This window comes from Aythya ferina (genome assembly GCF_964211825.1).
Source record: "Aythya ferina genome assembly, chromosome: 1".
NCBI classification, from domain to species: Eukaryota; Metazoa; Chordata; class Aves; order Anseriformes; family Anatidae; genus Aythya; species Aythya ferina.
The window spans coordinates 164164860-164178491 of record NC_140296.1 but is presented as its reverse complement, the minus strand read 5'-3'; the positions used below and the strand labels follow the sequence as shown (position 1 = coordinate 164178491).

Genomic DNA, 13632 nt, shown 5'->3' with positions numbered 1-13632 from the left:
CTTTCTCTTTCTCTTTCTCTTTCTCTTTCTCTTTCTCTTTCTCTTTCTCTTTCTTTCTCTTTCTCTTTCTCTTTCTCTTTCTCTCTTTCTCTTTCTCTTTCTCTTTCTCTTTCTCTTTCTCTTTCTCTTTCTCTTTCTCTTTCTCTTTCTCTTTCTCTTTCTCTTCTCCTTCCTTCCTTCCTTCCTTCCTTCCTTCCTTCCTTCCTTCCTTCCTTCCTTCCTTCCTTCCTTCCTTCCTTCCTTCCTTCCTTCCTTCCTTCCTCCCTCCCTCCCTCCCTCCCTCCCTCCCACCCTCCCTCCCTCCCTTCTTCCCTCCCTCCCTCCCTCCCTTCTTCCCTCCCTCCCTTCCTCCTTTCCTTCTTCCCTTCCTCCCTTCCCACTTTCTCTGCTCTCTCCCCTTTCTATCTCTCCTTCATTTCCTCACAAACCTTCCTCTTCCCCAGGCCCTTTCCTTCCTCTCCATCTCCCCCAGCTCTCACACCTCCTCCTTATCAATGCGCTGTTGTGTCACATTGGTGCTGCTTTACCCTCCCTTGGAGGAGGCAGGGAGGGAAGGCAGAGACCCAGGAGCAGAGGCACGGCTTTCCTGAAGGCTAAATGCTCACGCCTGCCGGTGGCCAGCTCTTCTCTGCATGTCCCCAGCCAGGCCGAGGGCACCAGGGCTGCCTGGGCAGAAGGGAGGAGCAGGGGACATCTGAGTGTGGCAGCCTGCCTGTCACCTGGCCGATGTCACACAGCTGCCAGGGGCTGTCCCCTCCAGAAGAACAGCTGGTGGCATTGGCAATGCGCATGCAGAAGGTCTGGGTGTGGGGTGGCAGAGCTGTGGGTCGGGATGGGGGAATGGAGAGGCTGGTGCAGAGGGAAGGGGTCCCTGTGAGGGGACAGCAGGGGTGACTCAAGCAAAGCCCGAGGTTTGCGGGTGGAGCTGTTTGGGGCCAGGACTGGGACGAGGGTGCTCCAAGCCTCAGCAGAACCCTCTAAGAGCTTGTGTCCACCTTGTGGCTTTCTCTGGTGCTCTTCCATCTCGCTCCCACCCATCCACACAGATCAGCCATTCTCAGCACCGCCAGGACATGCAGGCCCTCCCAGCCCTTCTCACTCCCCTCACCACCCATGTTCATGGCTCCCAGTGCTCCATACAACCTCACACCCACCACCCCATCCACACCAGCCCTCCGAGGCCCCGCCGGGATCGAAGCCTCCTCAGGGCTGCCCACCACCACCACACGGGCCTTGCAGAAGCCCCCCAGTCACGCTGCCAGCCGTCCTGCCAGCCCCATTGCCCAGCGTGGCGCAGGAGCCTCCTCCCAGCTCGTCCCACCAGGAGGCCACTCCACGAGGCCACCAGGAACATCTCCTCAGCCTCGCCAGCCTCCATGCGACACGTTAAACCCAGTGCAACGGGAAAGCCCCCGCCCGGACACCCCGCCACGCTCCATGGGGTGGAGGTGCTCGTTCACACAGGCCCTCGGTGGCCATGCCACTGCCTCATGGGGACCGTGCCACCACCGGGCTGTGTCACCCTGCCTGTGGCAGGCACTGCCGGTGCTATGCGCCACCGGTATGGCCACCTCGGTGACGCTGGGTGCAGCCGGGGCCGTGGCATGGAGCTGGCACTGCTGGTACGAGTTTCCCTCGCTCGTACCTTGAGCTGCAGGGACAAGGCAGTGTGGCTTGCCCCATGTGTTTGGGATTTTTGGGGTGTGCTTGTGACCAGGGGGGGTTTAAGCTCTGCTCTGTAATTCTGCGGTGGGCTGTTTATAAAGGATGCATAAACGGGTGACCCCAACCCTACAAATGAATGCTCCTGGCGTGTGATGGTGCTGTGCTGAGGGGGGCAAGAAGGGGCAGGGGCCCCGTTAAGCCCGGGAGGTGTCCTTGGGGATGGGGGTCGTCCATAAAAAAGGAGAAAAATGAAAAAAAAAGGAAAAAGAAAAAAAGAAGGAAAAAAATTAAAAAAGAGAGAAAAAGGAAAAAAAAGAAAAAAATAAAAAAGAGGAAAAAAAGAAAAAAGAAAAAAAAGAGGAAAAAGGGGAAGAAAGAAAAAAAAAGGAAAAAATAAAAAAGGAAAAAAAAAGGAAAAAAGGAAAACAGAAAAAATAAAAAGGAAAAAAAAAAGAAAAATAAGAAAGGAAAAAAATAAAAAATGAAAAAAGAAAAAAGGGAAAAAGGAAAAAAAAGGAAAAAATAAAAAAGGAAAAAAATGAAAAAAGGAAAAAAATAAAAATGAAAAAAAATAAAAAAGGAAAAAAATAAAAAAAAAAAGAAGAAAAAGGAAAAAATAAAAAAAATAAAAAAAAAGAAGAAAGGAAAAAATAAAAGGAAGCCAAAGCCCCGGCCCCGCCCCGCTCCCCGTCCCGCTGTGACGTCCGGCGCGGCGGGCGGGGCCGTGACGTCACGGGGCGGAGGCGGCGGGGCAAGATGGCGCTGAACAGGAACCACTCCAAGGAGGGCGGCGTCGTCGTGCCCGGCGGGGAGAGGTGCGGGGACGGGGGCACCGGGGGGACCGGGGGGAGGTCCCGGGGCTCGGGGGCGCGGCCGGGCGGGGCCCTGCTGCTCTGCGCCGCGGGCAGGCGCCGGGTGAGCGTCCCAGCGGGCGCCCTTCGTCGGGGCCTGCGCCCCTCGCTAGAGCCGGGCCCGGTGTCGGGTCCCCCCCCGGTGCCCGGGTTTTCCGGGTGCGCCCCCGCTGCCGCGGCTGCTCGGCCCCGATGGCCGCGCCTCGTGAAACCGCGGGGCTCCTGGGTGTCGCCCCGTGCCCTGGCCCTGCTAATTGCAGCGTCCTGCCCTGCTCGGGTGCCTGGGGCAGGCCCATGGCGCAGTCACTTCAGATCCGGCCTCTTCTGGCTTGTGTTGAGTCATGTTTGTTGTTTTTTTTCTTCTTTACACTCCCGAACCAAAAAATACTTCCAATATTCCTGCTGTCAAACACTACAAGCTTGTCACACCCAAGGCTGTTCCGTTTATTCTGGAACTTTTCTTAGCAGGTGGCAGGTTGAGGGTCCATGCCTTGATTTCAAGCCCATGGTTTCAGGCAGCTCACCCCTTTCTGTGCCCTGATCTCTGGGCTCAGGCTCGTGCCAAGCAGAGGGAGCAGCTCCTTCAGCCTGATGGTTTTGGATGCGGTTTCTCTTCCCATCTTTTAAAGTTCCTCTTTGTGGAGGAGGACAGGGGTTGTCAACAGTAAGAGAAGGAATTCTTCCACTCTGGGTAAATCATCCCTGTGTGTCCAAAGGAAAACCGGAGGGCCTGCTTTAGGATCCAGTATTTTGGGATAACATTCAGGGACTGCGTGATAGGAGCTGCCAGTGAGGCTGTCTCTCCAACTGGTCCGATTTCCTCCTGCAGTGTGCTCAAGCAGTGCAAAGATGTGGAGCTCTCCTTCAGTGACGTGACGGGCAAGCCTGAAGCCTTCAAAGGCACCAAGAAGGGGATGCTGTATCTCACCCCTTACAGGGTAAGTCTGATGTGAACAGGGCTCCCCTGTTCTCCAGGGAACTTGTAGACAAGAAACGTAGCTGGTAACAGGAGTGATTTTTGTTATGAGGGGAACCACGGGGGGTGCTAGGCAGGAGGAAGGCTGGTGGAAACAGGACAGTGCTTGCCTGTGTCACAGTCCTGGATGTGTCCAAAGGAACGTACACACCTGGAAATCACTATGTGGAGAATATGTTACATACATCAGGAGGCATTACTCTCTTTGAAAACTGTCATAGCTGATCCTTAAAACATGGAAAAATAGAACTGTAAATGCCTGTGTATGTCTTAAGCAGTATGCTATTTTGGAACATGCATTCTTCAGGTGAGTTAGTCATGCTGTCAGATCCGTTTGGGATTCCATCTCACGAAGGCTGTGAAACAACACAACACATACACAGGGGGTAAATTATCCTCTTGGATGCTACCACAACCAGAACTCCACAACCACATTATATCTGATTAACTAACTCAGAAGTGTTCCTTCCTGTCTTGCAGATGATCTTTGTGTCAAAGGGCAAGGATCCTATGCTGTCCTTCATGATGCCATTTTATTTGGTGAAGGAGTGCTCTGTTGAGCAGCCTGTTTTCTCTGCCAATTACATCAAAGGACAGATCCACGCTGAGCCAGGAGGTACGTGCCTGTGCTCTGCAGACTGAAATCTTCCTGAGTGTCACAAGTCTTTTTCTCTTCTGCTGACCACTGAATTGTGCTCACGTGCACAGGGACAGGTGGACAGTGTAGCTATGGCAGCGTAGTTTGCTTGTCCACACTAAGGTAACTCAGGTCTGCTGACTTTTCAGTGTTATTGCCTGCCCCCAAAGCTGGTAACTGACTTTTGCAGGATGGCTTTTATTTAATCCTGTAGCTTTCTTCTCGCTCTGCATATCATGTTTACTTGGTTTCTGCTCGTGCTTGTTTTCCCGTCCTTGACCTGGAAGGCTGGGCAAGAGACCAAGTCGCCAGCCACCGATGTTGATAGAATTAGCAGCCACTTTTTTGCTAATTGTTTTCGCTAAACTGTTCTGCTGTCTTGACGGGTACTGAGGAGGTTAATAGTCTCTTACAATTCCAATTCTCTCTCCTAGGTGGCTGGGAAGGACAGGGAACATTTAAATTGACTTTCAACAGCGGAGGAGCCATTGAATTTGGACAGCTGATGTTCAAAGCTGCCTCTAGTGGTAAGGGATCTTCAGGCTGCAGTTCCCCCACAGTTGGCTGAGCTGGTTAAAGAATGGTGCTCTTTGAAGTTTGTGGGTTGGGGGGCACCCTATACATCTTCCATAACAATATATTTTTTGTTTTCCAGGAGACCTTTTGTTTTTCCTTCCAATCCTTTTTCTTTATTTTGTATTAATACTTTTCTAAGTGATATTCTGGAATCTGTGCTTCTGGGGAGGCATACGTTAGGTACATCCATGTACCTAACGACAACCCAGTTCTCTAATCATTGAAATGAATCTCAGTGAAATGGGGCAAATTAACATCTCCACATTTGGAGAAGGGTAAAATACATTTTAAAATAATAATATTAACTTCTATTTAAAGCTTTCAAAAGGAAAATGTACATTCTGTTCTGATATGAAATATATATATAAAAAAACACACTTTACTGACCCTGATTTAGAACAGCCCTTTCTTCCAGCTGTGAGAGCTCTGTGCGTGAGCTGTTGGCTGATAGCTGGTGGTTTTGCAGCTGGTTTCCTTTAGCTCCCTGTGAGCTTGCAGTGAGGAGACCGCATCTAAATGCTTTCCAAACCCAGTACTGCGCCAGGACCGTGCACTCAGCATCCATAAAACGTAGATGACAGGAAATGGGGCTGCATGAACAGGACCTTTTCCTCTTTATTCTATGCATTCAGTTATAACAAAAGGACATCTGGCTCACTAAATGTCTGCCCCGTAGCTTCCAGCGGAGTTCCTCTCCAGACCCCTGGCTATGGATACACGCCTGTGCCCGGGGGGTATGCACCCGCCCCGCCTGCTCCAGGGGGCTACGCTCCTGCTCCGGGTGGCTACGCGCCTGCTCCTGGGGGCTACGCACCTGCACCAGGGGGTTACACACCTGCTCCAGGGGGCTACGCTCCTCCTCCAGCCCCAAATGGCCCGTACCCTTATGCACCACCTCCGGCGAACGCCTACGGACCTGCGCCGCAGCCCATGGGGTATCCGTACGCCCAGACTCCAGGTACGGAAGCCGCGTGATGAGGAGCGGCGGGCGCTCTGCTGCTAGCTGTAGGGAAGTGTTGCTGCAGCGGTGAGGGTTGCTGTAGCTTTGTCTCCGTCGAGGATTCTTGTCCTTATAAAAATCTGTCGTGTGTTCTGGATCACAGCCGTGTGTCTCTGCTTGCTGCTGGGCCTGGGAGCTTGCTCTCTGCCTCTACCCTTGCCCCAGTCTACAGCACCCATCTGGTGTCCTCTCTTTGCAGGTATTTACCCACCACTCCCCAGCATGAACCCCCCGTATGTGGCACCTCCTCCCCCCTACTCTGGGCCATCTCCTGCAGGACCCTCAGCCCCACCTCCTCCCGCAGCCTGGGCGGCCCCGGGGATGCCAGGTAAATAGGGCGGGGGTGCAGCAGGGTGCTTCGGGGTTTGGGTTGTGGGTGGCACTGGGGGCATGGCTGGCGTGGGGAAGCTGTTGCTGCAGGAGCTTGAAGTCATCTTGATCTGTTATTTGAGATAACGGGGGCTGGCAAGGCACTCAGTTCCGCACTGTGCAGCTCGTGGTCAGCACCAGCCAGTTTGCAGCCTTCCTGAATTGCTCTGAATTCAGTCAGCTTGCTGTGGTTGCTGCTGGCTCTTGGGGTGTTTGTCCACTCCTCAGATGAGCTGCAGCTGGGCGAGAGGGCTGGGGGGGCTGCATAAGGCAGGTGAGATGGGCATGCCCTAAGCTTGCTCCTTTTCTTCCCTTCCTAGGTAACAGTAAGGCCATGGAAGCTGCTTCCAGTGCGTACTACAACCCTGCCAACCCACACAGTGTCTACATGCCCATGGTAAGCGCTGTGCCTGTGTGTGCCCGCTCCCTCTTCCGTCACCAATACAGCCAGGAGTTTGCTTTCCTAGTAAAGCCTGGAGTGCCTTCGTTTTGAAAATGCACAGAAAGCGTGCACCCTCCTGGGAGGAGGCGTGGATGATAGCGCCAGTCCTTGATCAAGAAAGAAAGAGGAGGGCTTTAAGATTAATCCAGCCGAATCTCAGTATTCATCTCACTCTTAAACGTACAAAAGACTTGCACGTGCCCAGAGAATACAGAGCGCCCTGCTTCTGTACTGGGTGAGAGTGAGGGGAGAGAAAGATGAGCGGGTCACGTAAGGATGCGAGTATTTGGGTTTTATTGCATGCTTTTCCCTGGGCTGTCACGGTGCAGGCAGTGGCAGCCGGTAGGTGGGCTGTAGCCTGCGTGTGGTGGGTGACAGCTGGTCTGCCTGTGCCCTCGGCTGCATAAATATGAGCCCTTCATAAAGCAAAGCAGGGGTGTTGACTCTGCTGTACCTCCTTCCAGGATCAGCCACCTCCTTACGCGCCTCCTGAGGACAAGAAGAACAACTAACACGGGGAACTGCAGCCGGCCTCCCACGCTCTCTCTCCCTGCAGACAACTTGGCTGTTCCTACCCATCGGTTAGCGCGTCTCTAGGTCTCTTTGTGTAAATACAGTGTAAGTAGTGCTGGGCAGCTGGGCGCCTGCCCTCCTAAACATTAAGTCGGTGGCAATACAAGGCAGAACGACAGCACTTTCCTGCTTCTTTGCTTTATCTCACGGGGTTGAAGCACTAACCTTTTGCTCTGCCTTTGGCATGAGGAGAGAGATGGACTTTTAAAACCAGTAGACCACATCACTGAGAGTAAAATACGAAGGCTCTGGCATTTTGGAGTAAAACTACATGGAATGCCAAACTTTTAACTTCTTCTGAAGCACCACCAAAGAAGAAAAGTGTAGAAAGCCATGAAGTTTCTCACATAGACTCTTGGGTAGCCCAGAAAGGTGTTAACTTTCCTTATACCGTGGCACAGCTCAGCGTGAGATGGGACTCTGGAAATCCTGTGTCATGCTGGGAGCACTTTTTGTGTCCTGGACTAACAGTCACGGGGTGATCCTGAGACCATCCCGATCCTGAAACACGTCCTGAGAGACACTGAAGCATTTGGTGTAAGAGGATGGGCCCCAGTGTGGTGAGGCCAAACCCATCAGCTCGGCACAAGCTCTGGGATGGAACATCCTAATGCACTGCTGATAGCAAGAGGAGTTTCTGGGCACAGACACAGCTGCTTTGGAAGCAGCAGATCCTCTGCTAGCTTTTCACCATCTCCTTTCCCGTTTAACCTAAATCCTTACAAAATAGGGCAGTAAGTGGAGGTGAGGCGCTGCACTCACTGCTGTCTGTGGAGAGCCAGCACTGCCTGATGTCACCTCCTCAGGTGTGAGACACTTCTTTGTACTGACTGATCGCTGAAGACACAGTGTGTTTGCTGGCAGGTCTGTGATACGCAGCGAAGCCAGGCTGCGCGCAGTCAGTTTTCAGATGCTGATGGCAGAGGAGCTGTGAGAAGTGTAACTGGAAACACAGTGACTCCATAAAATCAGCCTGCCTTTTAGACGTTGAAGAGAAAAGCAAACAAAGGTGTGCCACAGAGCAGCGGGCCGAGATCGGCAGGCGTGCAAATCCTTCTGCAGTCTTCCTTCTGTTCGCTCTCCCAGAAGCAGGTCCCATATCTCCGCAGCGATCCCGTGTCACAGAGCTTTCTTCACGCCTCATGGAGTCGAGCTGAGCAGGAGGCTGCTTGCCTTGGAGCCAAATCTGTTACGTTAGGAAGACAACCTGGCACTGGCCTTGTCAGGAGACAGGTCCTGCAGCCCTGGCTCCCTCTGCTGAGCAAGCCTGTGCCACCCAGCTGGGGAGAAGCGAGCGGCCTTTGTCTCTTCCTCGGGCTGTTACAGCCAAGACAGGCGTGCCCGCGTCCACGCAGCATCAAGGGCAGTGCTGCAGGACTGGAACCTGGTTGCTCAGGGGTGCGGTGCCCGCTCCGCTGGGAACTGCGGCCTCTGGTGTGGTGTTACTGACGCTCGGCTCTCGCAGGGGATGTGGCTGCTCTGTCACAACCTTTCTTCCTTCCGTAGGGCACAGTGCCATTAAACCTGCTCCGACGGGAACCTCTCTAGTCTGGTGGAGACCCTCGTGATCTTTACGTATGGGGTGACTGTACTTCTTTCCTGCAGCCTTCCTACCTTCACAGTGAAGGGGAAGGGGCGTTTTCCCTCTTTACCTGGGTGCCAGGGCTCTCCTGTGAGTCAGGCTTGTGTGACTTCTCTGTTTGAATTCCTAAAGCAGCCCTGCATGGGGGGGAAGTAAATTTCCTTATCTAACAACAACTTTAGAGATGTTCTAATGACTCTGTATTTAAAAGAAAACAAAAAAAAGTTTGTAACTTTTGAATTGCACTTTAATACAGAAGTGTTGATACCTTGAGCTGCCTGCTCAGTGGTGTGTGTGTGTTGCGTCGACCTTCATCGTGCCTGCCTGTTGCACAGAGGCCTGGAACAAAACCATGGCTGCTGTTCTCACGTGGGCCATGGGCTGGTCCTGCTGCGTGGCAAAGGTGGGGCTGGAACCAAGTAATGGGGAGAAGAGGGGACAGAAGCTCATCCTCTCTCCCTGTGGCATTGCTCTTGGCCAGATCTCCAGAACTGGCACATAATTGTGGGCAGGCACAACACTGCCCTTAGCAGCGCCGGTGTCACCACCCGACTGCTCACTGATGTGGTATTTGTGGCTCTCCTGTGCATGTTCGCTGCCTGAGGAAAGGCTTATCTTTAACAGAATCTCCTACCTAGCTGGTTGGTTTGTGGGCTTTTTTTTTTTTTTTTCCTAGTAAAGGAAAAATAAATACACGGCAAAGGAAAAGGGCACCTGGTTGTGGACTGTAACATCCGGGTTTCCTGTGCCAAGAAAATCTGGTGCCTTGCTGAGCGTGGTGCAACTACTGGCAAAGCCAGTTTCCCTCTGCATCAGCCCCGTCCCACAGGAAGCCACTTCCTTCTTGCTGCAGTTCCTGTTTTGAGGAACCGACCCTAAACGCCTCCACTAACCAAGGGGCTGAATAAATGCGAAACCCAGTCTGCGACCTGCTTCCCTTTTATTTCAGCAAAATTGTCAAAAATCACAAAAACAAAGCCGGCTCCTGTACAGACATGAAATAGACTTCTTTCTTTTCAGTACTGCAAAGCATCGTGTCCAGTACCTTGCTGCTGCACCACAAGACTGTGAGAGGCTAGAATCAGCCCTGTGGCCCTGCAAGGAGAGGGCTCCCCACCCTTCTGTGTTTCTGAGTAGAAAGAGGAAGCTCCTTTTCTGGCTAGATCAAGATGGGGTAGCTCCCTGCTCTGAGGCTTGATCTTGCATCAGTCTCCCAGGGCTGCCTGCACCCTGACGGGGTGAGCTTGGGGAGTGCTGCACCCATCCCTGGGGCTGTTGGGGAGGCCACAGCTCACCTGATCTGTAGGATGCGTGGGGTAGGCAGGGTTGGGGCTGCAGCATTCATCCCACCACTCCTGCTGAGCCCCTTATGGTTTATTTGTGCGGGCTCCTCCTCATAGTGGAGCGGTACGTGAAGCTGCCCTGGGCAGGAGGAGGAGCCTTTCCCTGAGAAATGCAGGAGTGTTCAGCCTGGCAGAGGAACATCCTACAGGAAGGAGATGCAGCGTGCAGTTTGGTGGCACCTGTGACCAGCTCCCAAAGTCAGGAGCCCACCGAAGAGGAGCATCAGCCCTTCCCAGCCAGCACCCACAGCACACCGCAGCTCTGCAGTGCCTGCTTACACCACAGCACGGCAGCTGGGGCTGTGCGTGGCCAACTTGGGGTTGTGCTCTGCTGTCATCTGACCCCAAAGTGGCTTCAGTGCAGCGCTGACGCACACGTTTGGGTTTTGTTTGGGGTTCTTAGCACGCACGGCAGGCTGTGGCAGTGCTATCTCCGGGATCCTGGTAGCAGAAGCAAAGCCAGCACAGCAGGGAGCTGCCCCGTCCTCTCTGCAGGGCCATCCTGGCCCCGGGAGCTCTCACAGAGGGTTCCTGGGGAGACGGGTGCAGCCCTGCTGAGCCCCTGTACTCTAAGCCAAGCTGATTATAGCAAAGGAAAGAAGGTGGCTACGTCTGGTCCCCGAGGCCACAGGGGATCCTCCTCTTCCCCAGGAGGATCTCCGAGTGCTTTGCAATCACAGAGGAAGCACGCTCTGCATGCCCTCAGGAGGGAGTCACAAGAACTGCTTTGCATGGGTTGAGCAGAAATCATCAGGTGACACCGGAGGAGCCCAGCACACGGCCCGGCCACTTGCACCAGCAGAAGGCACTTGTGCAGCAAAGGGACAGGCCCCAGGGGCACTGGCCCACGTCCCCACCAGCCGAGCCCCCTCAGAGGAGGAGCGGCCGGGCACCCCCGCGGGGGGCTTGCTGCTGGACAAGGTGCCAGGGCTGCTCCCGCAGCGCCGTGGGGTAGAGGTACCACATCACCACCCCCGAGGGGTTGACGACCACCGTGAAGTTGTCTCCAGCCTTCAGGCCGCTGGTCACCTTCCCGCTGTACACGTCTTGCACCTGGGAGAGACAGGGGGGTGCTGCCGGGGTGCCACGGACCTTCACCGCGGTGTCAGCACAGGGACACTGACCCCAAACCTCCCGATTTCCATGCCCAAACCACAGCGGGTGTCAAAAGGGGGGGAAGCTGGAAGGAGGGGGTGCAGGCGCGGTGTGAAAGGGGGGCTCACCTCATACACAGCCTTCTCTGGGAAGCCGAGCTTGGCCAGGCTGGTGGTGTAGCGGTAGGGCATGTCCGTCCTGCGGCTGAAGAAGACGAGGGCGCTGGCGGCCTGGGAGAGCGGGCGCAGGAACACCTCGATGCGGGATTTCTCCTAGGGGTGGGGATGAGTGGGTGAGGCAGAGCCGCCAGGGCCAGCCCTGGCCCTCCCTTTGTGGGGAGGGAGCAGGGGGAAAGAGCCTTGCCTTACCCCTCTCTGCTCTTGGGGTTAAGAACGTTTTTGGCTTGCAGTGAACTCAAGAAAAAATCATGGGTCTCTGCCCCCCTCGTTACTGCCTCCCACCCGGTGCTGCTCGCTTGCTCTCTGCTCTCCCAGACACGTACGCCTTCCCCCTAACCTTGATGATCCTGCGCCCCTGGATTCCCAGGGGGTCCTGGTTGATGCGGATCATCAGGCGGTTCTGCAGGATCTCCTTGGCGCCCGGGGCGATGGTGCGGAGGTCGTTGGACATGAGGAGCGGGGCTGCCATGATGGTCCACAAGGCCATTTGGGAGCGCGACTGCTCGTAGCTGAGGCCGAAGTTCCCGATGATGAGCTGGAGGGGAGGGAGAAAAGGGTTAGGAGCTCGGGTTAGCACCTCGTGATGCTGCAGCCCGCTTGGTGGGAGCAAGCATTAGGAAACCTCATGTGTGCTACCGCTTCCCCTGAGCCAGGACACCCTGTGCTTCATCGCTATCTCCCCCTCAGGCTGCTCAAGGGAAGGCCAAAAACACTCAAGGGGTGACAGGTTCATTGCAATACCATGTCCGGGTCGTTCCAGTGGCCGGGGCCGGCTGCTGGCTGCAGCACGTCCTGGTTTGCGAAGAACCAGTCCACGATGGAAAGCACGCTATCCCACGAGTCCTGGATGTCGCCGTAGTTGCGCCACAGGTTGCAGATTGTGGCCAGGAGGGTGTAGTTCACCTGGAAAAGAGTGTGGGAGTCAAAAGGGAGAATAAATAAATAATGCTTTAAAGTCTCAATAGACGTTACAAGTGCTGTGGGTGCAGGATTGTCAAGGTTAGGGGGAAGCAGTAAGGGGTGCAGAACATGGGCACGCAGTCAGAGCTCCCCCATGGCCCAGGGGAGCCAACAACACGCAGGACAACTCTCACCTTGGGCGGGAGCCCCCCCTGATATGCCGGCCAGCTGCAGGAGTAGACGATGGGGCGGCCTGTGGCGTTCAAGGCCCTCGTCATTTCTGGGTAGCCTTTGGGAGAGAAGCAGCAGACTGGTGAAGGAGATGGACAGCAGCAACCTGCACGGCTTCCCGTGTTGCACTGGCTCTAGGGCTCCCCCAAAACCTCCTCTTTGCCCAAGAGGAGCTTTTACCCCGTGGCTGCGGTGCACACAGCCAGAAGAAGAGCTGTGAGGGAGGAACCGAAGCCGGCCAGCTGTCCATCAGATGGACGGCCACCCCGACTGAAGCAGGGACAAATGCTGGCCGAAGAGGCAGCCTTTACCCTTCGCCTGCTCCTCGCCTGATGAGTAGCACCCGTCCAGCTTCAGCATGTCCACCCCCCACTCCGCGAAGGTCTGCGCGTCCTGCTCCACGCGGTCCAGCGTGGTGCCCGGGTAGCCCCCGCAGGTGAGGGTACCCAGGTCTCCGTAGATGCCCAGCTTCAAGCCTCGGGCGTGGACCTGCGAGGAGAGGAGAGGACGAGGGGTCCCGAGGTGCCTCCTAGGGACCGAGCTCCTCCGCCCAGCCTCCACGGTGGGACAGGGGGGTCACTCACGTAGTCGGCCAGGGCCTTAATGCCCCGGGGGAACCTCTCGGGGTCGGGCACCAGCCGCCCTTCGGCATTCCGCTGCTTGGCAGACCAGCAGTCGTCGATGTTGACGTACTCGTAGCCCAGCTCCCGCCAGCCGTCCTCCGCCAGCCGGTCTGCCATCTCCAAGAAGAGCCTCTCGCTGCGGGCGGGCGGCGCGCTGAGCCCCTGCCAGTGCCCCGAGGGGACGGGCTGGGGCTCGGGGGGTCACCGTGCTGCGCCCCCCAAGGCTATGGGGGCCCCTTTGCAACCTCATCCCCGACCCGGGGGACCCAATACCCGATGGCCTTCACTTTGGGGACCCCCCCCCAACCACACCAGCTGCCCCTTGGCCACCGTCCCGGTGCTGGCTGACCTGATGCAGTGCCGGGGGTCGTCCCTGCAGTCCACGTTGCAGCGGAACCTCTCCCAGGCCAGCCAGCCCATGGGGGGGGTGCGGGCCAGCCCGTTGTCCAGCCCGCGGCCGGGCAGCACCAGCAGCACCCCCAGCACCCCCCCCAGCAGCAGGAGCCGGGGCCCCGCCGCCCCCATCCCCGCCTGGGTGCCCCCGGAGCAGGGCAGCGCCGCGGGGGCCTCTCCGCCGCCCGGCCCCGCTC

At 55.7% G+C, this 13632-nt stretch overlaps 2 protein-coding genes across 2 annotated transcripts; one reads left to right on the top strand and one right to left on the bottom strand.

Annotated features, from left to right (window-relative positions):
- The first annotated feature begins 2373 nt into the window (after nucleotides 1-2373).
- Nucleotides 2374-8944, top strand: WBP2NL (WBP2 N-terminal like). Its single transcript, XM_084523402.1, has 8 exons — nucleotides 2374-2480; nucleotides 3346-3454; nucleotides 3973-4108; nucleotides 4564-4656; nucleotides 5382-5663; nucleotides 5905-6033; nucleotides 6395-6471; nucleotides 6981-8944. Exons 1-8 carry the CDS (start codon nucleotides 2422-2424, stop codon nucleotides 7026-7028), a joined length of 933 nt encoding a protein of 310 aa, XP_084379528.1. The 5' UTR covers nucleotides 2374-2421; the 3' UTR covers nucleotides 7029-8944.
- A 650-nt stretch (nucleotides 8945-9594) lies between these two features.
- Nucleotides 9595-13618, bottom strand: NAGA (alpha-N-acetylgalactosaminidase). Its single transcript, XM_084523397.1, has 8 exons — nucleotides 13392-13618; nucleotides 13004-13178; nucleotides 12731-12908; nucleotides 12383-12477; nucleotides 12030-12191; nucleotides 11626-11823; nucleotides 11238-11381; nucleotides 9595-11067 (listed from the first exon to the last, which is right to left on the bottom strand). The coding sequence occupies exons 1-8, from the start codon at nucleotides 13565-13567 to the stop codon at nucleotides 10885-10887; spliced, it is 1311 nt and encodes a 436-aa protein (XP_084379523.1). The 5' UTR covers nucleotides 13568-13618; the 3' UTR covers nucleotides 9595-10884.
- Between the last annotated feature and the right edge of the window lie 14 nt (nucleotides 13619-13632).